This window comes from Falco naumanni, chromosome 8 (assembly GCF_017639655.2).
Source record: "Falco naumanni isolate bFalNau1 chromosome 8, bFalNau1.pat, whole genome shotgun sequence".
Classification (NCBI taxonomy): Eukaryota; Metazoa; Chordata; class Aves; order Falconiformes; family Falconidae; genus Falco; species Falco naumanni.
Genome location: NC_054061.1, coordinates 42,377,699 through 42,405,450, shown reverse-complemented (window position 1 = coordinate 42,405,450; position 27,752 = coordinate 42,377,699). Strand labels below are relative to the sequence as shown.

Below are 27,752 nucleotides of genomic sequence, written 5' to 3'. Positions count from 1 at the left end.
GCATTGCTAGGAGCAAGAGGGGAGCAAGGGTGAGGTTCTGTCTATGTAGATTTCTCTGCAAGTCTTTCCAATAGTATCTGAGAATCTGCAAGAAATAAAAGATGGCAGTGATATCTCTCCTTTCCTTACTGACAAGAGCTGTGGTAGTGGTGACATATGGTATGCTAAGACGAAAACAGTGGCCAAGTTGCTTTCATTTTCAGTGTACTTTAGAAACCTTTTCAGCTTAAGCTTGTCATAGCGATGTTTTTACCTCAACCTACGTTAACTGCAGAGCAGCTTTTTTAACCTTTCCAACACATCTCCTCTATAGCTGTCCATTATTACATGAATCCTGTTATTTCCTCTAGTATGATAATAATGCACTACTCGTGGGAACTTTTACTAAATATGTAACAAAGTAAGTGATAAGTCAATACAGACCTGAAACATATCTAGATGTTAACAGCAGTTGAGAAATCTGGTTGTTGTTTTAGAAGTAGACCAGCAGATGGTGCTCAAAAATTAATTGCAACAACTGAGTTGTGACGGTGCATTTTCAATTTATTTTTCTTTTTTGTTCTGTATAGAATGATTATTGCACACATTTATTAATCAAATGGAAATTTGAATAAGGATGGAAGAACAGATTATGCACCTTTTTTTGGAAATCAGCCACTGAATCCTTACTAGTTTTTTTCTAGCAATAATTGGTTTTAATTTCATCATGTATCTTATGATATTACTTAATTTCAGTTCAAATATTAATGGATTTATCTTAAAACTCTAGTTATCCTCCTAATCAGACTGAGAGGGTTTGCCTTGTAGGTTTAAGAATAACTCTAATGGTATTTGGAGGGGTGATGGAAGCTGCCAATGGTAGTTAGTAAATAAAAAATATATATAAAAAGTCCCTGCTTGAACTGAAGTTAAGATGCAGAGATACACCAGCAATTGTAAGAGCCCCGGGAATTTTATACACAATATATTAACCATAAAACCCTCTGCAAATCAGAAAAGTCAATGTTAATTTCCTATTCACAAAGTAAGCATCGGCCTGTTTTAAAATGCAGTAAACTTAACATGCTTTGCCATCCTGTTAAGTCTCAGTCTATGGCTGTGACAACCTGTTGACGTGCTATATTCTAGATGCTGTGAATGATATGCTCAGGTACTTTGAAACCTGGCAGCTTTACAGTTCCTGCTTTCTTGGATATTTCACTTGCAGACACCTTGATAAATGCCCACTTCAGTTTATGCAACAGAGTGTGAAAAGGAGCCTAGCTTGGGAGCTTTGGTAAACTCCACGCAAGGTGTCTAGTCTGTTTTTAATTAAATGTATTAGCAAGTTAATTAACGTGTTTTATTTGAATAGTAAAAGCTTAACACTGGCAGTAACTGCCTTGAGGTATCTGTACTGGAAAGAAGAGAGAGATTTGACAAAGAATCAAAAATGTGACAAATGGTATTACTGGTGACAGGCATTTTGTGAAGGAAGGATGAATTAGACTGGTCTTTGACAGGACAGGAATGTATAGAGTTCTAGTTTGCATATCAGTGGAGACAGCTACAGAACTCACAATTAATGTAAGTCTACGGCAGGTAACAAATTCTGGGTTATGTAAATTCCAGGAAAATGCAGGTAGAGTATGCAGTACAGTGGAGTTCAGTAAAAGTAAAAATTACAGGTGTGCATATACACACACACATGTGCACGCACACACGCTTAAAACCAAAACCACCCATGCATTCTTTGGAAAGGAGAAAATGCAATTTAGAAACAGGGAAGACTTGTAAAACAGATAATTGACACAGCATGCAAATAAAACAAGGTACTGGTCTTTGTCTCTTGCTTCTAAGGCCATTGTTATAGACTTACCCTTAAAGATAAACTTTCCATTAGTGTTTCAACAGATGGATCAGGGGAAAAAAGTAAAGATTTATCTGCTCTTTGTTAGGTTGGACGTAAAAGGAGGGTTATTAATATAGGACCTTCAAAAAAGCATTTTCAAGTAATCACAGTTCTTATAGTTGCTCTGTGTACTCCTCAATGCTTGGCACACCTGCAGCATCCATGAGAAGCATGTCTCTGTTAGGTTTTCTGCTGTAAACTGCTAAAATTGCTGCATTCCCAGCAGAAAAAAAAAAATTACTAAAATGTAACTTAGGAATTCAATTAAAAACTGTGTAAGAATGCATACAATGTGATTTTCATGGACCTGAAATATAACTTAAGATCTTTGACAGACTTGGAATGAATCAGACTACACAGCAAGTCCAAAGCCATGTATATATGCAGGCTGACTGACTTTCATGTATGCTGTGGGCATGAACAGAAAAAGGAAGGTATTTTTGTAACTGCCAGTGTCACAATAATCCAGTTTGGAAGCTTTGTATGCTGTGACATGTCTTTGAACTCAAAGCTGATCAAATAGTTTTCTGCTCTTCAGTTCTTATTCTACTGGCAGCTTATGCTTGTGTATGTAGAACATCTCTCTTTACTTTCTCAAATACAGGAATGAAGTCATTTGTTCGTGTTTTCACTGAACAGACAAGCGCTGTAATGGTGTATATTGATTTTGTGGACTGTAAGCATTACCTGAACTTCCATGGCAGAGTTAGGGACAAATACAAGCAAGTAATTAATCTATACAGCTAGAGTCTTTGAATGCAGCTATTACTGTGTACTTTGCATGAAGTTAGAACTGCAGCTTATTTGCAACTTGAAATCAAGGCCATTCGTTAGAGTGAATCTACCCCTAAGCAAGATGTTTTGGGCATGTTTTCATGGAAGTGGTCAGGAGCTCCTTTGGAAATAGTAAGGGTGACAGTGACTATTAAAATTAAGTACGGCCATAGATTTTTCTTTGTCACATCACCATCCTTTCTTGGTTTTGATTTTTAGTACTTCTGTTGATTTGTTACTCCTTTTGCATGTGACGTTTACTATGCTCCATATGGTGTCCATCAGTCCTCTTATTCCACTAAAGACTGTCTTTAAAAGCCTTGTTTCCTGCTCCAAGTTCATAATAGTCTTCAGTTTTATTCACATTCATCTTTGGCCAGGGATTGAGATCGTTCTTCTCTTAAACTGAGTGTACATATTTATATTTTTGTTGATCTCGTCCACAGTAGATTTGGCCAATCGGAAAACCAGCATGGGTATGCTGAGATAGAGGTCATGGGACTGAATGTCATGGAGTTCAGGCATGCAGTAGTTGCTGACTGCTGTTTTCTGTGGAGAATAGGACATTGCTATGACAGAGGCTCTGAAACCTCTGGCAACATGGACAGAGACAGCAGAGCATGCCTATATAAGGCTGATGGTTTAGCATCTGTTTTGATAATAGCTTCAACTGGAAGCTATTTTCACATGATGCTTGTGGGCTACCTAACACATAGTGTCCCCCACACTAAACTGGCCCCTCAGGAAAAAGCAATATTGGTTACCTCAACACCTGGCTCTTGCAGTAGATTATTGAGGCTTTAGAGAGGGGACTTTTCTCTAGATCAGAGACCACATGGCATAGAACTGGTTACGTCCACAATACCTATCAGTGGGCCCTTGGTGTCCCCTGGACACAACAGAGTACTATTCTGGCTGTAAGCATGATTTGTGTGTGCATGCACGTGTGTGTGAGAGAGAGATGGTTTTTGAGCTCAAAATATTTAGAAGGATGTGCAGCAGTTCATGGGACTGGTAAAACACACAGAGATACCATTATACAGAGGGTATTTGAAAGAATACTAGCTGGTACAGTCAAACCATGCCAGGAGTGTTGTAACAGTTAAGCAGGTTTGATGAACAAGGCTGTGAGGTTCAGTATTACTCCATGTTCCTATGTAATTCAGCAGTGTAGACACAGCCTGCCTTTATGGCTGGTGAAAAGTCTGTGATAGATGATCAACTGTCTGTCAGCGATATCAGGAGATTCACAATGCAACAACTGAAACAGCAGTGTATTATCAACATTATTATTGTACTAAATCCAAAACACAGCACTGTACCAGCTACTAGACAGGGAAATCAACTCTATCCCAGCTGAAGCCAGGACATCATGTAAAAATGGTAAGCTGTATGCAAAATTACCATTTTTTGGTAATAAGGCTAATAAGGAGTAGTATGGACTTCCTTATTTAGTACCTACTTAGTAAAAATAGGCAAACTGAAGTAAATTCCAGATTTATAGTGGTTTCTTGTTCTACCTGCAGAGGGCATTCACACTATGCTGTACATCCTTCCTCTCCAGTTGACAGTGAATTGAAGAGATTACTTATGCTTATGTCAGTTAAGGGTGCATGAATCAGGAGGTTGTTGATACTTTGTTTTACTGAGCATACTTGCCTTCCGTAAAGACTCTGAGAACCTATGGCTAGGTATGTATGAAACAGCTGAAAAATGTGCTGTGAGAAAAGTTGTAAGAGTCAGATAGTTTGCTAAGCAAAAATACTGTTTTGCTTGCTGAACTACTTTTTCATTTTATTTACAGATTTTTAAAAATTACTGTTGTTACTAATTTCTAACCCTTTGCATTTTAATAAATTCCTGCACTTAGTTTGTGCACAGTGCTAAACTCTTAAACTCCTTTCCAATAAAGCTACTCCATAGAGCTTGCACTGAACTTGCAGAGAGCAGCAAAAGTTGCAAATATGAAAATTTTGGAAAAGACATAATGAGATCAAGCTATGGTTTAGAAAGAAGGTATTTTATTTTCTTGGAACCAAGAAGCATAAGAGGGAAAATAACATTATATCAGGGCTATTAATCAAAATATTTTTCAAAATATTTATTTCAGTTTTAAATTTATTATGAAAGTGATCATTGTTGTTTTCTTGAAGAGGGAGCATGCCCCTTGGGGAGGCTCAGGAAGTATCTTCATAAAGGATCTCCCCATCCTGGAAGTGGTGAGGGCAAGGAATGTAGACTAGCTGGAAGAACAGGTCTGATAAATGGTAACCCAGGCCTATTGTATCAGACAATGGCAACTGCTGAACAAACACTGGCAGGGCAGTATTCGTCTGCACAAGAGACAAGCTAAAGCACAGAACACTTGAGATCCTATTCATGAGATACTTGTTGATCCTTAGATGCCTCTGGAAGAGAAGATGACTGTTGGAAAGTTAGCAGTCTGTAACAGTTGAGAACAGAGCTTTAAGAAACAGAGAAAGAACAAGAGGAGTTTCTGCCTCTTTTTGAGACTAGTCATTCTACTTTTGGCCATTCATTGTTATCACAAGCCATAAGACAATATTCTGAGAAAGCCTGTATTCGTTATGTCAAAGTGACTGTGAAGTATATCACTGAGAATCCAGGGCACTGAGATGAGGATAAGGTGCTTGTCAGGAAGGTCATCCTTGGCAGCAGATGTACCTGTACTGCAGAACACAGTGTGGCTAGAACTGCGGTTTCCTTTCATGTAATAATCCAGTGTGTATTCATGAAACTGAGAGTGACTGAATGCTATATTCCAACTTCTAAGTGCCTGAAAGCTCTCCCCTTGGATGCATATATTTCTGTAGTCTCTTTGTACTGTCACAAGCTGCTTGACACATAGCTTTCTCCTCTGAACTCTCATCAGCTCTCTGACAAAGCTTATTGACTATTCCTTAGTGGAACTTACATAATAAATATTTGAGTGCAATCACTGCAGATGGTGTGCTAAGACTCGCTGCTCTCAGTCATATTTTTAATAGAGGCCTTTCTGCTTATTCACACTTCCAGTAAAATAGTTTATGAGCCTTAATAATTTGAAAAGTGACTAAGGTTACAGTGATTGCCAGGTGGAAGAAATTCAGGAAAGCTTTTCTTGTTGGCTGACACAGATCTCTTTCTGTACAATCCCCCCATTCTTACAAGAGGCTCTGTAATATTCTAGTGAATGAGGCTTATAATGCCTAGTGCATGTATCAAGGTGTGGGAATAAAAAAATATTCTTAGGTCTGCCAGGTCAGATGTTGCTAAAGAGATTAAATTGCAAGAGTGACTTTTGTATGCCTCTGGGTAGTGAAAGGGAGAACCAGAGGAGTTGTTGGAACTTGCTGTTTGTTGTAAGTTTGGCAGGGGGTTCTACCCATCTTACTATTCCTCTTTGCTGTTTCATGTACTAAAGAGTAAACACGAGTGTTATTCAAGCAGGATCTGCTGGTGAGGTAGATCCTGAAGCAGATAAGGATGGAGATTTCTAGCAGAAGTGGGAAAAGGCATACCCTTTCCTTTACCACTAGTTTCATGGTCATAGTCTTAAACAGTTTAATAGATTAGATTATCATTCCACTGTTCCCAAAAGGTCCCATTTTGTCTCGTGCCTGCTATGTGAATTTGAAGCCTGACTTCAGTGGTGTTGAGCTGGCTTTTACAATTCAGTAAAAACGCTGGGGTTTTTTCATTGGACAAAGTGAAACCATTAATAATCTCTGGAAAGTATATTTGGTCTTGGTGAGACTTCTCACGTCATGGTTTAACCCCAAGTGGCAACTAAATACCACGAAGCCACTCGCACACACAGTGGGATAGGGAGGAGAACTGGAAAAAGGTAAAACTTGTGGGTTGAAGTAAGAACGGTTTAATAATTGGAATAAAATATAATAATAATAATGATGATGATGAAAAGAGAGATAACAAAAAGAGCAAGAACAATAAAATTCAAGAAAACAAAGTGATGCACAGTGCAGTTGCTGGCCACCTGCTGACTGATGCCCAGTCAGTTCCCAGGCAGCTATCGGCCTCTCCCAGCCAGCTCCCCCCAGTTCATATACTGATCATTATGTTCTATGGTGTGGAATATCCCTCTGGCTAGTTCAGGGCAGCTGCCCTGACTTTGCTCCCTCCCAGCTTCTTGTGCACCTGCTCACTGGTGGAGCATGGGAAACTCGAAAAGTCCTTGACTTGGGGTAAGCACTACTTTGCAACAACTGAAACATCAGTATATTATCAACATTATTCTCATACTAAATCCAAAACACAGCACTGTACCAGCTACTAGGCAGAAAAATCAACTCTATCCCAGCTGAAACCAGGACATTATGTAAAAATCATAAGCTGCATGCAAAAGATGAACTATATACAATCAGGTCCTGCAGTTTTCCTGTAATATCCAGCATCCTTTTTTTTCATACCTTGCTTTTACCAGCTACTTATTTTCTCCTTCAAGAAATTAAATCCTTTCTGTTAATCTGTAACTGAAGTAGAATGTTTGCAAATGAAATGTTACAGTTCTAATCAGATTGCAGTCTACTATGGCATTTTGCAATGTGTGATACTCGCTGGTATCTGGTGCAACCTGGGGAGATCTCTGGAAGGGCAGGTTTGCTGGATAAACACAAGGAATGAGCTGTGTTGCATAGAAGAATTTAAGAAATATTATTTCACTTTCTTCTTCCCAGCATCAGGTTAAAGTTACCATGGCTTAAGCACGTTACAGATTCCTGGTGTTCTCTCTTGTGTCATACTGAATTTGGATACATTTTCTGTGCTGTACTTTTGGTTTTTACCTGGATGATATTTGACTTGCACAGTAGTCAGAGAAAGCCTCCAGATTTTACTCTTTTTTTAAAGAATCTTAGATAACTTAGATCCCCATTTTGGTAGCTAACTGTTACATAATTGCTGCAGCTCTCAAGAGAAGTTTCTTTTCACAGTGGCTGCAATAATGAATTCTGAACGTTGCCCTCACTATCTGCCCCATGTTCTATTTTGCTGAAGATTGCAAAGTGCTCCTTTTCTTATCATAGGCCCCAGATGTCTAGGGTTCTTTCACAGAAGTAACTTTCAGAATATAGCTCGTGATGTAATTTGGAGTTAAGAGAGAGATTCAGGTAAAACTAGAAAAATGGACATGTGTAAGGATAGAACTTCAATATATTATAAAAAGTTGCTCTGAAATCTGCCTTCTGGCTTTTTTTCTCCTTCAGCACTGTTGTTCAAATCTTTCTCTGAACTTAGAGAAAACTGCGGAATGTGTTCAAAACTGACATTGAAGGAGCCTTCAGTTAGGGATGATCTTTGCAATGATCGGTAATTGTTATTGGCACCCTTCCAGGCACATATATAATAGCACAGATGGAAATCCTGGTACCGATTTACTCAGAAGACGGGACAGTAGTTTCCAGCTGTTTGCATCGTGCAGGTGAACAGGCTTCTGATTAAAGTCTCAGTCATAAACTATGCATAACAAAACTGCTGTAAGTAGAACAAAGACTAGAAGTCTTCATAATAAAAAATATATGTACGAGACAGTGTTACGTCATAAAGATACATGTTGTCCACAATAATAAAATGTATTAGGGATGAAAAGAAAAAAATGGAAAAGCTTCCATGTACATTTAAAATAATTTAAGACAATTTCCCTGTCCTTGTAATGCCCCATGTAAATGATCTCTATCTAAGTCCTGTCTTTTGCCTGCCTTTATGAACTAATTTAAAGTGAAAAGGGGAATTAAATATCTGTGACCTTTGAAAAGTTACACTTCTTAGCCTGAATGGTACGAAAAAGGAAAAGCTAGAAAACACTTATCTTGAACCTTGAAACATCATTTAAATTTGCACCCCTAAGAATCACAAAGGATCCTGTCCTTGAAGCCAGTAGGTTGGAGTTCATCCATGGTGTCTGTGTGTTCTGCATTGGTGAATCAGTAGAATAGGTTCTCTTCTTTGTAGAGAGCAATTTCTGTTACATTTCACTGGAGAAACAAGAGATGTTTCTGTGACTCCTTGGCTCTTAGACTACAACAGATTCACTTCTATTGTTTACTTTGCTTTCAACAGAACATGTATTTGGTCTGATTTGCAATTCAGATACAGCATATTAACAGAATAAAGATGTATTCAGGCTACCTATCAGTGGTTTAAATCTTTATGAACCAGAATTTACTTATTGTTACAGCTACAAATTCATTTTGTAACAGCACAGACCTTGAAGGGTACCAGCACTGAACTCTCTCACTCTTGATTAAGGATGAAAGGGGTGGCAAAATTCATACTGCACTTTCTTCAAGCACTCCACATTTTTTTTTTATCAGTGGTTTGTGAAGTGGGAAAAGGTGGCTAGAAAAAGTAAAAAAAAATAAAAAAAAATAAAAAAGGCAGTTTAGCTTAATAGTCACTCTGATCTAGAGAGGATAGAGTGACTTGGGGATTAAAGCCTCAGTATGCAACGTTAACCAGCTGTCAAGCCTAAGAACATGATTTTTTACTTGCGCCATGGCCCTGTTCCTGTACCTTCATGTTCCTTAACCATGTAGTCTGGCCTTGGAGACATTTTTACCTCTTGGTTCTTTTCCTTTTATCTCAGTCTTCATATTTTATGCTGAAAAATGTCATGTTTCCTTCTAACACTGATAATCACAGTCCATGTTTAAAAACAATTTCCTTCTGCCCTCACAGGAATCTATCTCCTGAGCCACTGTGCAGCTTTATCTCCCTGGTGTTTTTTTCATTCACTTTAAATGTTTCAAAAATTTTCTGCCCTTGGGCCAAGAATTTTCTAAGGTGCATCTTTAAATACTTAAAACGGGTTATGCAGCAGGGTTCTGTCTGTAAATTCGAGACAAGAGTTGGCTCGCTAGGGAAATGCTTATGTAACTCAACCCAAACCGATAATATTGACCAGAATCTACAGCTGCTTATTTCTCAAATGCAGTTTCCTAAGTAGTAAAATACAAACCATTCAGGGTGACTCTTTATTTCTCCTTATTTTCTCCTGCTTCTGCATCTGGGCAGCTCAACCTTGTTTCAATCTTTTTTTAACTGTTTGGTCTAAATAGGATCTGATGCATTTAATTAGCATATCTTTGTGAATCTTAGCCTGGAATGAAGCCCAAGAACTTGTATTTGACTATAATGGGCTGACTTTCAAGGTTCAACCAGGTCAATAAGCATTTCATACACTGCTAGGAGAGATAAAACATCTCCTTATCCCAGTGCTGTCACTTTCACACATGCTGGCCTCAGAGTTGTTAATAAGGCCATTCAGCATCACCACTTTACACAGAGCTTCTAAAGTCAATACCCAAGCAAGCCATTCAGCAAAGCTGTAATTTACCTTCTAACACCACCAAACTGCCTTTACCAGCTCTTTGAATGCCTAATGCTTGAAAGGCGTGGTGCATTATAATGTAAAAAATGAGACTGAAGGCAAAATCTTGAAATTATAATTACAGTAGGTTCAAAGAAACCACAGACATCCATAGCACTCCTTTACCTTTATTAAAAAATGAGGCTTTTCTCTTTTAAAGTCAGACTTCTGAACATATCCAAAGAATCTCAAAACACAAGGATGGCCCCCCTGTGTCAGACTGTCTTATCTAGGCCTGGTATCCTGTCTCGAACAATGTCCGAATATGGATGTTGAGGGAATGCTATAAATGAAGGGAAAGCATATATACTTCCATAAATATTCCTATCATCAGGCAATCTGTGGTTCAGGAACTTCCTGAGCCAGGGATGGTGCTTTGTATTTAATAACTCCTGATAGATTTCTTTCCCATTTTCTTGCCCAGTCTTCTCCAGGAAGAGATAGGGGAGATAAAACTGGTGCTCTTTGCATTTTCTAACCATTATTTCTGGGAAAAACATTGGCACTGTTCCACAAAGTCAGAAACAGCTGTAGTGCTGTTATAGCAGCTGAGTGGCCTACAGGTCCCGTATAGAGTGACAATGGCAATTTCATATCTCCTGGCATAAATGTGTGATGCTACAGCTACACATTGGTCATGGAGTGGGACTGGCTGATGCATTCAAAATCTTTTTGCTGTATTTAGTTGGGTTTTTGTTTTCAAAGGAAAAGTGAATCTTCAGATCTTTTAATTGTGCAGTTGTACTGCTATGCATAAAATATTGCATAGTCTTCCAAATCTGGTCTAATGCCCAAGTCAAATTTGTTGAGCTAAGGGCATTTCAGTTTGCCGGTTCCATAAGGAACATTTAAAGCTCTAGCTGAGGTTGTTTTGTTTTTCACTTTTTAAAAATTAAAATAGCTGAACAATTTCATGCAACCTTTGTCTCTGGTTAGTACACAGTACTTAACTAGAGTGAATTAATAGATGCTAATGTACAGTAAAAAGCAATGCAAACTGCTGCATGTATACATAGTAATTAGCATGTGAGAATTCTAAGCATCATTATACTTGGTTTTATGCCATAGTAAACAGAACAAAACCAGACCAGATTGTTAAGCCTTTTTTTTCTCACCTGACTGCATCAAGACTGGAATTAAATTTTCCAAGCCATGCCATGCTCAGTGGATAGTAAGCAGTGACTTTAGCATAGCAGTTTGAAGGGAAGGAAGAATGAAATAATAGCAGCTCTGATGGCAGGAAGAGTGCTTCCTATGTTGTACAGACACAACCCCTTAATCAAAAAAAAGGTAAAAGCAGTGGTAGAAAATGCTCCATACATTTCTTAAATAAAATTAAAATTAAGCTACAACTTCACTGCTTAAATTAGAAGCATTTCAAGATGCTGAACGTATACACTGCAGCTTGGTAAATCAATAGCAAATAGTTATACATACAAGTTATGCTTTTGTACAACACACACAAAGGCTAGACAGCTTTCTCAGTCCTTGTTGCCGTGGGCTTATTCTTATGTGTGAGACTACTTTGATGCTTAATTACCATTTTTTGTTTACAGGGTGATACAGTGAAATATATACTGGTGCATACACACCACAGAATATACTTCTGCTACCCTTGAGCTGTCCTGTCCTGTGTACTGCTGCTAAGTATAGCCAAAGAGATAAAGAACTTCTATTCCATATTCTCCAGGAAACCTGGCTTTGAAAATGAGTTGTTAGCCCATGCTGAGCTTCACACAGCTGCTAGTTTCAAACTGTCTTTGACATGTCTGCACAAGCTGTGTTGAGAACATACAGATGCTCACTAACAAGGTAATTCTGTAAGGAGACACTGGCAAACTGCAGAAAAGAAAGAGTCAAAGAGTCAAAGCTGGGCTTTAAAATGACTTGAAATTATTTATGCAAACTCTCAAACTCAGATCAGTAATGATTTTCAACTGAAGGCCTCAAAGAATTTCTGCAATCAATGCTTCATCTCCCCCTGATGAGGCAAATACTAGATATAAAGCCACATTCAGCTGCAACATACAGCCTTGAGCTCCTGTCCCTGTTCATTCTTGCTCAGAATTACAGCGATAAGTGATATAAGTGGACAATGTGTTTGAAAAGGTTATGGGAATTATCACAGTTGGTAAACTCTGCTGGGTACTGAGACTGAAACTTTTATGTAAGTATCTGTTCATGACTTTTATTCAAATGTTTATCAGAAAAAAAAATTCCAGCTTTCTAAAATCTTGGAGTACTAATAATTTCTGGATCTATGAAGCAGCATGTGTGACTTAAATAGAACTTGGTGCAGTGTTATATTCTTGAAACTGCCACCATTTGAAGGTGGGTTAATCCTTTTTTTAACAAATAGATTTCTCCAGGTCCCTAGAATTCAGTGTATGTGAGCAGAATTATCCTGGATTTATCTGTACTGAACATCTCCATGTTGTGTTTAAAACAGACATGATAAATACTTCCCTTTGGAGCTCTCTTGTGGGGTTCATTCCAGCAGTAGGTTCCTAGAGCATACCTGAATAAGCGTGCTGCACGCTGATCAGCGTCCCTTTTTTGTTAGCATTCCAGGGGAGGAGTGCCTCTTCCTTCTCTCCTCCCCATTTATTCAGTTGTCTAATCAGAGCATGCTGTTCGTAACATTCAAGTTAAATGCTTAACTCCCTCTCCGTGCTTCAAAAGCATCTTAATATATGGCACTAGATTCCACCTAAATGCATGTAGTGTCTCAGAGGATGTCCAGAAAGCATGAGCCCTGTAAAGTTACCCAGGCTAGTTCTGAGTGAGCTAGCTAAAATAACAAGAGATACAAATATGTGCAGCATAAAGTTCTTCTGGGCTAATATGTCTTGCTTTCATGATACAGTACAACCATAGCAATATAGCTTTCAGGACCTAAGATAACTCCTCTACTGATAGCTTAGCTATTGCCACATTTTCTGTATCTCTGTTGAAGAAATTCTCAAATCTCTTTTGGATCTAAGTATTTTTCTAATAGGAAAAGGAGATTATGTTTCTTTTTGTATTATTGTATGATACAGTAAGACTTAAGCTAATGCATTACTAATGACTTGAACAAATATTATGAATGTATTTTTGTCCAAAGGTGTTTTGCATCATAAAGGTGTTTTCCATCATAAATATTTTTTTTTAATCTTTAGACTTTACAGACTTCAGTGTTAAGGATTTTTTGCACAGCATACATTCCTAGTTATATATGAACATTCATAATTTGTAAATTTATCGCATGATAGCAATTTAGTGAACTTGCAGTTTCTTCTAAACCCTAGGTAAAATAAACATTTAGATTCATTCTTATCTGTCCTTCATTGCAACTGCTGTGGTTTACATGATTTGAAATCATTATACAAAGTTGTTTTAACAAATAATTAACAGTGTGACAGGGTACTTTGGGGATATGTGAGTCTGTATCTTAAATCACTCACTACTCTGCATCATCTGAATCTTCCTAATGTTACTCAAGTGCAAAGTTATTCTACATGAATACCTCACTAATTGTTATTTAATGCATTCCTGAAAATACGGTTCAACAAACAAAATAACTTACAAATCATGACATGTAATGTGGCAAAACGTTCACCTTGATGATCCAAAGGCAAAAATAAAACACTAGCAGCGCAAAAACATAATGGTAGCAATAAGAATTCAGCATAGTATCATGCTAATCTTAAATACGACCTAAAAGGACAATGTATCTCCAGGAAAGTAAATGTCTGTAATGTACACATTAGGAACAAAATATATTTGGGACAGTATTAATAAAAGGAAAAAAATAATTGGATCTGATCTTGCATTTATTGTTATATGTGGTAGTAAGTATTGGGAAAACCCTCTATAAAAGGCAAAAATGACTTAGTCCTGTATCTGACAGTATAGGGTGTAGTCTCATTTAGTTCATCTGTCAGGCCAAAGCATTAAACAGATAACTGCATTCTTTACAATTTAGCATAACGTGATCTGTCTCCTTCTCAGGGTGAAACCCGTCTTTGTGTGGATGGCCAGCATAGATATTACCTACATATAAATTAATAAACTATAACATTAAACACAAATGCTAAATGGTGCTATCGATGTAATCCTGTTTATATTAGCACAGTCTGTGACACTTTAATTATTGTAATTGGACTCCGTTGCAAAGCAGTACAACAGTACAAACCCAGCTGTAGGGTAATTTTAATATTGCTTTGGGAAACATAGATAGGGCAGTCCTAACATGGACTATTTTCTACTCGTTCTTTGTGTAAAAGGAAATAAATCATTCTTTTATGTTCCATTGCACTTCAACAATCAATTAGTCCAAGTGGTCAGGCAGTTGGACTAGGTGATCATTGTAGGTCCCTCCCAACTGAACTATTCTACTCTACTCAAAAGAAATATATCACTAGCTCTACCATAAACTTAATATAATTCCATCAACATAATGTATAGGATGTCTTCATGCTTGGATGTTTATCAAATCCACATATCAGCACCCTACTTGGTAAATCTCTGATGCAAATTTTGAGCCTACTCATTTTAAAACCAGTTTTATAATTTTCCATGTACTTGAAAACATAGCATCCACCCAGGCAGATGCCTTTTGTTATTGTAATCTAATTTTCTTTAAGATCACCTGCTGATGACAGTAGAGAATACAGCTGGTTGTGATACAAAGTAGTGCTATCCCAGTCGGGCTGTCAGCTAGCTGTAAATTTAGCAAGTTGTGTAATCTCCATTTATTCATCTTACCTAACATAAGAAAAAAAATAATTTTAACTTCTTTATAGTGGTAACATTTTACTGTTTAGAAATGCTCCCTGAGGTCCTTAGAAAATAGATGCTAACAAAATGTTTAATATTCCTCTTGTGTATTTATAGATGAGATCATAGAATCGTAGAATTGTTTACATTGGAAAAGCCCTTTAAGGTCATCAAGTATAACCATTAACCCAGAACTGCCAAGTCCACCACTAAACCATGTCCCTAAGCGCTGCATCTACATGTCTTTTAAACACCTCCAGGGATGGTGACTCCACCACTTCCCTGGGCAGCCTGTTCCAATGCTTGACCACCCTTTCAGTGAAGAAATTTTTCCAAATATTCAATCTAAACCTCCCCTGGCACAACCTGAGGCCATTTCCTCTTGCTCTATCGTTTCTTATCTGGGAGAAGAGACTGACAGCCACCTTGCTACAATCTCCTTTCAGGTAATTGTAGAGAATGATAAGCACCCCCTGACCCTCCTTTTCTCCAGGCTAAACAGCCCTAGTTCCCTCAGCCAGTTCCCAGAAGACTTGCACTCTAAACCCTTCACCAGTTTTGCTGCCGGTCTCTGGACACGCTCCAGCACCTCCATGTCCCTTTTGAAGTGCAAAGCCCAAAACTGGATAGAAGATTCAAGGTGCGGCTTCACGGTGCCAGGTGCAGGGGTATAGTGTTCTAGTGTTCTTCAGTTAAGTGCACAGTTCAGATGGGCACAAAACCCTGTCCCTGTGCCTACAGCAATCCTTTCAGTGGCTATATGCATGTGTGTGCATGCTTCCCAAAACCTCACCCATATGCTGGAATGCAAACACAGGAAAGGCAATGGTTCAACAAGATGCAGTGCAAGCTGATCGCCTGCTCTGTAGAAAAAAAATACATGCAGACTTAGTTTTCGTTTAAACAAAAGCAAGAGTCATCTAATAATTCCTTGTGTTATCTTTATGCTGTAAGGGTAAAAACCTGATTTTTATGATGTCTGCTATACTGACAGAATAAAACAGCTTTCTAATATATTTTAATTATGCATCATAAAATTAATTTAACAAGGAAAACACCCTTCAATTCCATATTCTATTTCACACCTACTTTGCACAATATTATTCAAAGCAACAACTGTGTGATACAGTATGATTTTCTATGTACAAAACTACATTAAGAGAGCATTCAGCTTACATGCTTAAATCACAAAATGCCATTAATACGCTGTTATATATGAATAAATTTAAAAAGAAAGACCTTGTAAACAGACCTTTACAACAGTGAAAAATATTGTAAGACTCCTGTGGCATGTTTAACCCTTATAATAGCTTTCACCACAGGCAATATTGGGCATACCTGTTTGAAAATCATATACAGTCCATTACATTTCTGCAGCATCTTTCATCTCAAAATACTTGTATTCCACATTTCTGGCAACCTCGAACAGAGGAAAGCAACCACCAGCACTATGGGTGGAGGCATGGAGATTTTCCCAAAGCCATGCAGGACAACTCCTGACTGTTACGAAAAACGCCATGGGATATTACTGCTTTTTCAGAACAGTCAGGACTTTGTTTTTAGTAATTTAACTTGTATGAAAAACCCATAGTTAGTAAGTTGTCTGGAACTCCAGGTTAGACGTTCTTTAAATAGCAGTTTAAATAGTTAACAGTTCTCACTACAAGCAGAACTTGAAGGTTATGCTAACAGTAATGAGAACTGGGTATTAATCTACAAACATTTATACTGAATATACAATGGCACCAAGTACTTTCACTGAGCGCAGGGGGTGGGGACTTGTCACACAGATTAATGCCTCCAGATAAATGATTGTTTTACCTCAAACCATAGACAAAGGATGACATTATTGCAACTGTGTGTGCAATTAATAACCTGCCACTTCATTAACTGCTACAATGCTATCTTCACAGATCAGCTTGAAAAAGCCAAGGAACTTTTCTTTAAATGTTTTTTCTTTCCACTGTTCAATGGGAGAGAGACAAAGAGTGTTAATAGCCCACTTGGTTTTCTCTGCTGCAGCGATCTGTTTTTTGTGTGTGTGAGTTGTTTGCTTGATATGAGCAACATTTTGAGGTCAGGACAAAGTTGGGAACTTTATAAAAATAGAATAATAAAAAAAGAGCAGTTGACTCCGTCAACAACTTTTGAAACTCTAACGCAGAACTGATTTTCTATTATGAAAAAGCAAAGTGCCGTAGGAATCTAGAATTTGTTTTTAGAAACTGAGATCCCTAGGACAAATGGTATCTCCAGAATCTTGTAAACCCAACTATTTTAAGGCTAGTCATCATAAAACTGTCACTGCAGAACATGGCCTTCAGGCACTCAAGTTTAGAGTCTACAGTGTTTCTAGTGATCAGTATTTCAGATCTGCTTAGTTATCAATGAAGATTTGGATAAGAGAAGTGGTAGAGTGAGGAGATAAGCATAACCTCCCCCCTCTTAAGTGAGACTGGCATTGTTTAGTGAACTGCTTTTTGAAACAATTCCCCAGTCCCTGTCAGAGATCGCCACCACTGACAATTATTTTAGCTTATTTTACTGATGTCACTTTTTTTTCCCTGGCATTGCTGAATTTCTATTATTAGCCCATGTGAGCTATTCAATAGATCGCAATCTTCTTGGCATTAGTACTTGCCAAAAGAATTAGACGATACCATACATTAGTTTTCAAATGAGATTTTAAAAAGAATGCTACAACAGTTCCTTATGGAGGTCCAGTAATGTTTATTAGAACGGATGACATTGCAGCAACAATTACCAGCTGTAATTATTCTAATATACAATCAGCTACAATGGTCTTCTATAGATTCAGCTATAGTTGAATCATCTCATGCCTTTCCTACATTGGAGTTTCATTACATTTTAGAAGATGCAGTCACCTAATGGTTTTCCCCAAGAAGTATCTGGTTGGAAACATGAAGTTCTTTTGTACTTAAACCGAGGCTACACACTGAAAGCAGAAAGTTACCCAACCCTGAGTGCCGGAATAGCCAGTACACAAAGGAATTTGTTAACCTTCATCCTCACCTGGGAAGTGGCCAAACAATCTGAGGAGCGTGACAACAGAAGTGGACTGTCAAAAGAGAAAACAGGTCAGAGCTTTACGTAAGGTCTTCAGTAGGATTGCTCTTGAGATTCTTCTTACTGATCAATTTGTTGAACACCATCTCTTTGAAAACCGGACCATGGGAAATCCATCTGACTCATCAGTGATTAATTTTTTGTCTAAGAAACATACACAGATTAGTGGGGTGTGCCTGATAATGGCATGTGGTTATTCAGGGTGTGAACCACCACTAGGGTCTGTCAAAACAGGCAGCTTCAGGGTTATTCAATCTCTATTGAAGAAGCAGAAAATAAAAGCAGAAGAAAATATTAAAGAAGCACAGTACAAATGAGAAGGGCGTACAGGGAGAAGCAAAATGTTATTGACGTACAGTATCTGTATTATACCGTGTACAGTAATATTCTAAACAATGTTCATATTAAGAATCGTATTAACATAGAATGGTCAATTATAATATTTTTTCCAGATGTGCGATGTCAGAACTAGTCAGGGCAAGGACATTTATACTAGAATGCAATGTTCTACTCTTTTCCTATTAAAAAAAAAAAGGTATAAATGCTTTGTCATTGGCTGTTTTTCCACTTCTGTTAAGCACTGGCCAAAGCATCACCTGCATAAGGAGCTGTTTGGCTGTGCAGTGCCATCCCCCGGCCCCACGGGCAGGGCGCTCCGTGCTGGCACGGCTGAGGAGCGCGGACGCTGGGAAGGGGCAGCTTGTCACGCAGAACAGACTGAAGTGCCGTCACGCTCCGAGAGCAAACTGAAGATCCAGCTGACACCGCTCCTAGCACGGTAGTTAGTCACCCGTGGCGTGGGCAGGTCACGCTGTGCCTCAGCCGCCGCAGCCAGCCCGGCCGCCGCAGGCACCCGCGGGGCGCAGCGCTGGTCCCTGCGGCCGGGGCGGGGGGCGAGCCCGGGGGGCTGATTTAGTAGCTTCATTAATGTTCAAATCACCATAGCTGTTTCCAACATGTTCTGGTCAGGGTGATGATACAGAGAAAATGGTTCTCTGGGCAGAGCAAGACACACACCCGGGACAAGTCCCCGGCGCGCTCGACGACGGGGACAGGGTGACCCGGCTTGGTGGCTGCGCTTTTTTCCTGAGGGCGCTGGATCACGCCGCGGGGTCTGGCCGCCCCGGCCGGCTCTCCCCACCTGCGGGGATTTCGGCCCGCGCCCTGGTGGCTGGAATGGGGAAGGGCCGAGCCCGTGGCGGCCGCCGAGACGCTTCGCTCGGGGAGAGGAAAATTCCAGCCGGGAGGAGCGGCCCTGCCCCCGCTGGCCGCTGACAGCCCGCGGCCGGGGCCGAGCGGAGTCCCCGCACGGGCCGGGCGGCCGCTGGAGGGGGAGCCGGTGTGTGGAGGCGGGTGGGCGGGCGGGGCTGGGACGGGAACAGGGAGTCTCTGTTCCTCCGCGGGTGCCGCAGCGGGGAAGGTTCCGCGTTTCAAGTTTCTCGCCACGAAGTTTTGGTGGTGTTTTGGTTTTCTTTGGTGTTGTTTTTTTTTTTCTTTTGGGTTTTTCCCCCTCCGCCCAAGGTGCGGCTTGGCGAGCGGCCGCCCCGGCGCAGGCAGCTCAGCGGGGCCCCGTGCGCGGCCGCCCCCCCGGGAAGGCGCCCCAGGGCCGCGCCGTGAGCAGCGGGGCATGCCCGGGCTCGGGGGCGAGGCGGCGCCGGGGGCGGTGGAGCGGGGCCGTCTCCCTCAGCCCGCCCCGAGCAGGTGAGGCGGGGAGCCGAGGCGCTGTGCGGGCGGATCCCAGCGGCTGCGCCCGCCCTGCCCCGGGAGCCGACCTGCGCTCGCTCAGCCGCCGGCATGGACGGCCGCGCTCCGCAGGCGGCCGCCCCGCCGCCCGCAGGGTAAGCGCAGCTCGCCGCAGGGTGGGGGCCCGGCGCCCCCTGGCTCCGCAGGGGCAGCCGGCGGGGGGCGCGGGCAGGCCGGGAGCGCGGGGGTCGGGTGAGGTGAGGTGCGAGGGGCAGCTCGGGGCGCGGAGGCGCGGCCGGCCGGGAGCGCGGCGTCGGGGCGGCGGCCCGGGGCGTTCGGCGGCCGCCCGGCGCGGCGGGGCCAGTGCGTGCGTGCCCCTGCCCCGGCGGCGGGAGCCAGGCGGCGGCGCCGGGAGCGGAGGCAGGTGGAGCAGCGCGACCGTTAAACGGCTGCCGGAGCGGCGGGCGCAGAACGGCAGAGCGCCGCCCCGCGCCTCGACGGCACGTCGGCTGGGTCCCCTGGCCGGGAACGGGCTCTCCGGCGGGACGAGGCCGCGGGACGCGCCCGCCGAGTCTCCGGCGCCCTCCTCGGCGGTGCCCGGGTGAGCAGCGGCGTGTGCGGCTGCGGGCGGCAGCATCGGGCTCGCCCCTGGCCGCGGGCATTTCCGCAGGGACGAGCCGCGACCCGCCCGCCGGCGCCGCCGTCCGGGGCCTCTGCCGGGCTGCGGTTCGCCAGCAGCCGCTAGCGCCGTACCCCGCCGCCCCGCCGTGTCCGTGTGTGCCGGACGCGCCCGCTGGGCCCTCCGCAAGGTGTGCGAGTGCTGGCGGCGGCCCCGGGGGAGCGGGATGCTGTGCTGCTCGGGCAGCTGCCTGCGCGGGGGGCGTGCGTGGAATAAACAAGCAGTATCTGCTAGGAAAAGTAAAAGGGTTGTTTTGTTTGCTTTTAAATGTTAGGCTCCTCTGAGGAGTTACTTATAATCTGTCAGAAAATGTAACTTCAAAGAATGTGTTTTTGTATCTAACCTGCCCCCTTTTCCGGACCAGGAGGAGGAGGGTGGCTTCCCACGAAGCAGTCAAGTATGTGTGAAGAAAATTAATCCACTCAGTAACTTCAGAAGCAACTTGAGGGATTCAAAATACTGACGATTTCTGGAGTTACCTGTAAATAGAAGGGGCGAAATACATGGTGACTGTATTTCTTTAACACCAAGACTTTTTGGAAGCTTCTATATTATATGCAAAAGTATTAATTGGATTTCTGACCAAGTGACTGCAGGGCAGGCGGGTGCACCTGGTGGTGGGTCAGGTCCCTGTGGTGTTTGCAGTAGCGATCAGTTCGGATGGGAGCTGTGGCTGTAGAGAATGTGGAAGGCTCATGGAGGAGTGGGATTTATTCACGTAGGGTCTTGTGGAAGTGCCACATTCACGTATGGCCATTGAGAAATAAAGTGGATATTGACTGAATGGCTAAACCAGCACGTTTTGGAAGTCCGCAGTTTTACTTGTGGGCAGGGACGTGAAAACAAGCACAAAAGCACAATTAAGATTTTGGTTGTTCTGACAGTTTCTCTAGGCCTGTTGCTTGCCATGAAGCTGTTGGTTACGCTGGATTTTGGCTGCTGCTTGACTTACTAAGTCAGGAAAAATAGTTCGTTCCCTTAATGTGACTTCAAGCATCTGTCAGCATTCATGTCTCTGTTCTAAAAAACACGTAGCTAACAGCAGTTCTCCTTTGCATTAGTCCTGCAGATATATTTTCAGGCCTTTTATCATCTGTTCCTATGTAATTTGGTACTTAGGAAATCAGTTTACCATTCCTTTCTTGTTACAACAGGAGTTCTTTATTGGCAGTCTTAATTATTTCCTGAAGATAGGCTCATTTGCTCATCGAAATGCTGGATCTGAGTAAAAAAATCTGGATATACCAGCAAAAATGGCAACTCCCAGTTTACTGAAAATGATCCACAGATATGTTTTTGAAGAGTAAGCAGTACTGTAATTCTCTCCCTGAGACGATAGGAAAAATTGTGCAATCTGGGAAGAATTTCAGTTGAAATAGCAATTTTCTTTAAATGTATTACCAAATGATGTGACAGTGCGTTACATCTCTTAACTTGTCTAGCCAGGTGGAGAATGCTGTTAATCCACAGCTGAAAGCTGTTTACCAGTGAATGTGTTCTTAAATCACAGTTTGAAGATATGTGGTGTAATTACTGATAACTCTTCACAGCTTAAAAGTCTATTTATGCTAACTGCCAAGAAGGCCAGAGGCGTTAAAGGTGTTTTGTGAGTTTTCAAGAATTGATGTTTATTTAGCCTAGGAACTTCTATATAACCTAATAATCGGTGGCTCTTCAATGTAGAATTTTGTTATCAGTTCTATGGCGACAAGCTTTGGGAAAGGATCCTGTAATTATATGTGAAAGACAATTTTTTTTGCATGCAGAATTATGCTGTCCTATTGAAAAATTGTTTATTAAAACTGGGTGTGGATAAAAATGTTTACTTGGATTTGGGGAAAAATATGCCAGTGCGATTTGCACTGTACAAACAAGGTAAATCAGTAAAGATTTATTAAAAACAGTCTCCGCTGGATATTTTTTTTTTTAATAGGTTGAATAGAAGGTGTGCCCAGTAACTAACTGGAATTTTTGTGGAATATAGTGAATAGGAGGTGTGCCCAGTAACTGGCTGGACATCCCACATAATTTCTTCTGGTAGCAGAAGAAACTTGGCTGGACCTACTTTTAGGCATTTTATAGCTCATCTATCTTGCCCTGAGTCTGGGCAGCACTCATAATTCTGTGCTCCTGCTAGGCCAGTTGACACAGTCTGCTCCTGTTCGTCACAGAGCTGAATTGGCTTTATGTATTGGCTGCATTACACGATGATAGGAAAATGTGTGGTTTAATACTTTAAAAAAAATAATGGCTGTGGTTGGTATCCTACCTTTTGAATACGGTTTTCCTGCTGTTGCTGGATAGCAATCATGTACCCTGGAGTAAAAAATTTTTACTTTATCGAGTAGATTTCACTACATGATACAGGCTTTTATGATGAACAACTGCATTGTAAATTAATATGCTGTTAAAATATTGGAGCAGATATGGATTTCAGTAAATGGACCGTTGGTTTCCTTTGAAATATTAGAATGCACATTGAGGTTTGCTTTTAATTCAACTCTAATCAGTTCCTGATAATTTTACATTATTTCATTTGTTCCTTTAAATCACATTTAAAGCTGTATGCTTACTTTCAGAATAACGGCTTCTGGCCTGCTTTACCTAAGCAAAATCCCTTTGTTTTGTCATTTTCTTTTTGTGTCTGATGAAATCTTGCTTAGGAGATACAGCTGGTCTCAAGGGGCTGAAGATCAAGGTGGTTGGGGTGGGGAGGGGGCAGAGCCCAACTGAGCTTTGGTTGTTAGCTTACTGTGAGAAACACTCCTTGTGTGTTTTCCTGCTCCTGTTCCCTGGTTGCTTGGCCCAGTGAATGTATGTGAAAAGTTTAATAAGATCAGGAGAGAAGTCTTTTTTTCCATGGTTAGGGCTGTCTCAGGAATTGAGAGATGTTTTCAGAAAGAAAAGAAATTTATCTTTTCTCTTGTGTGTGTAACTGTTGAGTTTTTATCAAATTATTTCCATCAGAATATGGATCTCTGAAGACATCAGCTGTGGCTGTGTTAAGAAGTATCAAGCTTAGAATATTGAGGTGAGCTCTCTTTTTCACGTTGTTGGATGAGCGAGTTCACAACGTTAGCCACAGGTTTGTTCAAGTAAAAGTGAAAGTCCTCCCTGTCCTGGAGTGTGGGATGGGACAGAAGGTGTAGGAATAACTTCAAACCAGGCATTGTATTGCCAAGCCACAGGAGCAGACTGGGTGTGTGTGTGTCTGAATTTGCTCAGTTTGGTGAAATTAAGGTCAGGGCTAAAACTACGTCTTTTTACCTTGCAATGAATTAGCTGTTGCTACTGCCCTGTATACTATGTTATTGTATACACTTATTTATGAACAAATGCAAGACCTTTTGTGCTTGTGGTTAGCACTATCTAGGATCAGAAGTCAGGCTGGGATGGGTCTAACAAGTAGTCTAAACTTAGATGTGCTTTATCGCTTAGACTGAGGAATTCAGGATAAATAATTTGCTCATTTTTTCTCAGCCCCATGACCCTGATGAAGATCAACTAACTGAGCAATAACAAAATGGAAAGAACTTTGAGTATTTGTGACCAGAGTTTGCTGCATGTTTGAAATGGGGAGTTAGCCACTTCATGGGTGGATGCCCATCAAGAGCCACTTGAATGCTAATCATTCCAGGGGGGTAATTTGCCAGCTGAGTTCTGAACATATATGTAATACTTTGAGGTGATTATGTTGTTCTTTTTAATGTATCTGCCTTAACCAAGGCAACGTCAAACAGTTACATGACACAGAGGTGCCATGAACTGAACGTTGAGTTTTAAAACTGGTTTGATTACTCAAATTTTGTCAAGTCTGAAGTCCTAGCTGTGTGCCTATGGAGTAGTCAGTGGTAATGTTCACTGTTGGAGCGTGTTGCTGTGGGAATGAGATCAAGGAAACATCAGGGGGTTGAGGAATGTGGATACTAGGGTGAAAAAATGTGTGGGAGGGTAATACACAAATAGAGAAATCAGCAGAGTTATTTCAAAGCTTTGTCCAAGTCTGATGATATTTTGTGAAAAGCAAAAGTGAGAGCTAGTTGGTGAGGTATCAGAGGCATGTGGGGGGGAAGAAGTGCTTGAGACTGGAAGGTGGGTTTCAGTGTTGTCTTAGGACAGGCTCTTTGTGTTGTTACTAGAGGGGTTTTTTGTTTGTTTTTTTTTGTTTGTTTTGGTTTTTTTTTGTGAACTTTAAAGGAGACTACAGTGCTTATGTAAACCTGAAGATCAGCGTTTGTGTTGAGTAGGTGCATCTGTGTTGGGTGGAAGAAGAAAAGAGCCCATTGTAGAGGACTAGAAGCTTAGATTCCAGAGGAAACTGAAGATTTTGACAGGATTCCTGTCCTTTGACAAATAAATTAACTCACTAGGGATATTTTGGTCACAAATAAATGGTTTCTCCTGTAATCTGGCGTAACAAAAAAACCCCCCCCCCCCCCCACCCCCCCCCCCAAAAAAAAAAAAAACCAAAACAAAAAAACCACCCAAACAAACATCTAAATAGCTCTCCCTTCATGAAATCCTGTACTGCTTCTGACTTCCTTGACTGTAGCTTGGAAGAAAGTTTCTTCTAGCTTGACTGCTGTTGTTTCTAGCTATGGCTCTTGTAATTTTGTGTATGCTGGGGGCAGCAGATGCCAAGCTATCCACCAGTCATTTGAGTTGCAACAATGTTACACTGCTCAACTAAATATTTTTGTTTTTCTAGCAATTAACAAGTCAATATGATCAGTTGCTCTGTTAATGTAGCGGGTACAAGGAATGCTGGGTGTTCTCTTTTATGGCTGCTTGCAAGTTAAAACAGATCTGATTGTGGCGTGCTTTGCACCTGGCTCTTGCTTCCCCCACAGCTGACCTGCTGCTCTGATTTAAGTTCACACAGCGCTCTGCTGTTGGAGAAGGAGTTGCTCTTTACTATGAGTATTTGCTGTCACTATATACTACTTTAAAACTCAGAGCTGACGTCAAGGTGTTAGAGGATGACAAGAAGCCAAGATGTTGGCTCCTAGGCTCCTGTAGTGTTCTGTGGCCATGCCCAGCGTTAGCACAATGAAGAGGAAACTCTGACTGTGCAGCATGCGACAATGGAGAGTTCAAGGGGGAAAACCACCCCTGCTGTTTTGAGCTGTAACAAGCAGCTAAAAAGTTGAGGTTTCACCTGAATTCTTTCCTAAGGTAAGGTCCCACAATGAAAAATGCAACTCTTTGTATGAAATTAAACTTAAACATTTATTAACTGGAGTTCCAGTAGATGTGTTCTGGCTTGAAATCTGCATGGTGATGGGCTAGTAGATAAAAGTGCATTTTTTTCATAGTTTAAGAAATGGTTTTTTTATGCATGAGAAGTGGAATACCATGTGAATCTTTACAGAATTGGGAATTCCTGGATTAGTTTTTCATTTGCTAGAATGTTTTCCAGTTCAGAAGGGGCATGTACATTTATGTGTGTCTTTTGGTGGTTGTAAATGATTAAAGTGCTGTGGGTGGTTGAAGGATGGATCCCTAATCTATCTATGAAATATGTCCCTTGGGAGCTTGCATGTATGTCGACTGAGATGCAAGACTAGGGTTGTCAGGATTGCTATTTTCAGTTAAAGAAAATAGAGCACGTGAATATTTTTAGCTAGGCATAAGCTTTCTTCCATGAGAAAGCATCAGTTTTGTTGGAAGCTTTAGTTTTACAGAGGTTTTCGTTAAAGAAATAGCTCCCAAGCTGGACTTTCTTATCCGTATTTTAAAAACCCTTTCTGCACATTTCTTTGACTTTTATTTCTCTTCTGGAAATATAGCTACTTGGTTTGGAAAACACAGATAAATCTGATTTCAAAACAGACAAGCAAGCAAACCAACCTCTCCTCCACCCCAAACAATGCAAACAATTGCTCTGTGCTAGAAATGTCATGAGCTTGAATTTTTCTCAAATACCAACAATGGTACATTTTGTTCTTTGTCCTATATCTCTCCTATGAAGTGATATGGTCTTAATTAAAAAAAACCACCACCACCACCACTCTGTCTCAAAATAGCAGCATTAGAAATGTGGATATTCTTCTTTAAAATAAGATTTCCTTTAAATTCAATATTCCTGAATATTGATTTACTGTTTTAAAAATCTTGTTATTTTCATGGGCCTTGGTTTCCCATTGGGAATTAATTTTTCGTTTTGGTACTTTACATGGCTTTCATGTCAGACCTTCAGGTGGATTTTCTTCCAAAGACTAAGGCTCTGTACATGAGTTTTTAGCAGGTAACTTTTAAATGTTTTGCTATGGGTAAGGCATAAGCATCTATTTCAGTTGTCCCTATAATACAATTATTGACGAAGTTGCCTGAAGGGACTGCTTTTTCTATTATTTTCGAAAAATTGATTTTTTTCATTATATGTTGCATCTAATTTGACATTATTTTTTTTCCTAGTTTGATGTGCTGGGGGCTGAATAAAGTGAGTTAAATAAGAATGTCCAAGGATAAGGGACCATCAGTAGGGTAGCAGTGCAAACTCTGGGTTACTGTTGCCCAGATGCTTTTCATGTGTAGGTATCAGGGGAATTAGAAGGACAAGAGGGAAGAATACAGTTTGACAAACTTGGCATTTGTCATTTATTATTTTGCCGTGTGTTTAAGTATCATTGTATTGCTCTTGACTTTTGTAAAACCCAGTGCAGTCCCTTCTGTACTGTCAAACTAGACTGACTAAACAACTGGATGTAATGCTGCAGGTAGAAGTTAATCTACTACTGAGGTGTCTGTTGTTTGACTATTCTTGTGACAGAAATGCTGAAAGCATTTTTTACTTGGGAGGAATAATGTTTTGCCTTTCAATCTATTAAAAGAAATAAAGGAACCAAAATGTCTGTTAGTAAGAAAGTTAAGAAAACAAATGTTTATAACTCGTTGTGCTCAGTTGTAACCCCTTCAGGCAAAAATGATGTACATCTTTCTTTGGTAGTAGCTGTGGACTTAAACCTTTTGTTCTTTTCATTAAAAATGCATGTTGTGCAGAATTAAATATGAAACCATTCTGGCTTTGAGAGCATAAAAACTATTTGCATGGATGGATTTTTGTGTGTGTGTGTGGTTTGGTTTGGTGTTTTGTTTTTTTTTTTTTCTTTTTTAGTTCTTCAGTTTGAAAGACAAACAAGGCATTAGTTATTTGAGGGGTGATTGTGTAGTAGCTGAATTTTCCAGAGTGGAATTTCTGATGATTTTCAGGAGTTTGATTGTGTAAAATCACAAATTCAAGCCATAACAGAAATCTGGGCTTTGACTCCTTTTGATTTTTAGTTCAGAAACTTTTAATTCCTCAAAAAACATGTACCACTATGTTGTCCCTAGGTTCTCAAACTTTCATTTCTGAAGAGTTATTGCTTTCTCCATCTATTCTATGAAGTCTCCAGACTCAAACTTTTCTGTATCCTCTGCTGGTCTCTGATTCATGGTCTCTCGCTTCCCCTTGCCTGCAGTTGTGATCCTTTCCTTCCACCCACACT

The 27,752-nt window shown here is 40.8% G+C and overlaps 1 protein-coding gene across 2 annotated transcripts in view; it reads left to right on the top strand.

Annotated features, from left to right (window-relative positions):
• The first annotated feature begins 19,512 nt into the window (after positions 1-19,512).
• Positions 19,513-27,752, top strand: part of COBLL1 (cordon-bleu WH2 repeat protein like 1) — an 86,536-nt gene continuing 78,296 nt past the window's right edge. Inside the window, exon 1 of one of the 2 annotated variants that reach the window (XM_040602827.1) lies at positions 19,513-19,601. In XM_040602827.1, the coding sequence (XP_040458761.1) occupies positions 19,528-19,601 (74 nt within the window). In that variant the 5' untranslated portion in view covers positions 19,513-19,527. Of the gene's footprint in view, positions 19,602-19,646; positions 19,739-27,752 lie in introns of those variants that run through there. The other variant, XM_040602828.1, reaches the window with a different exon arrangement.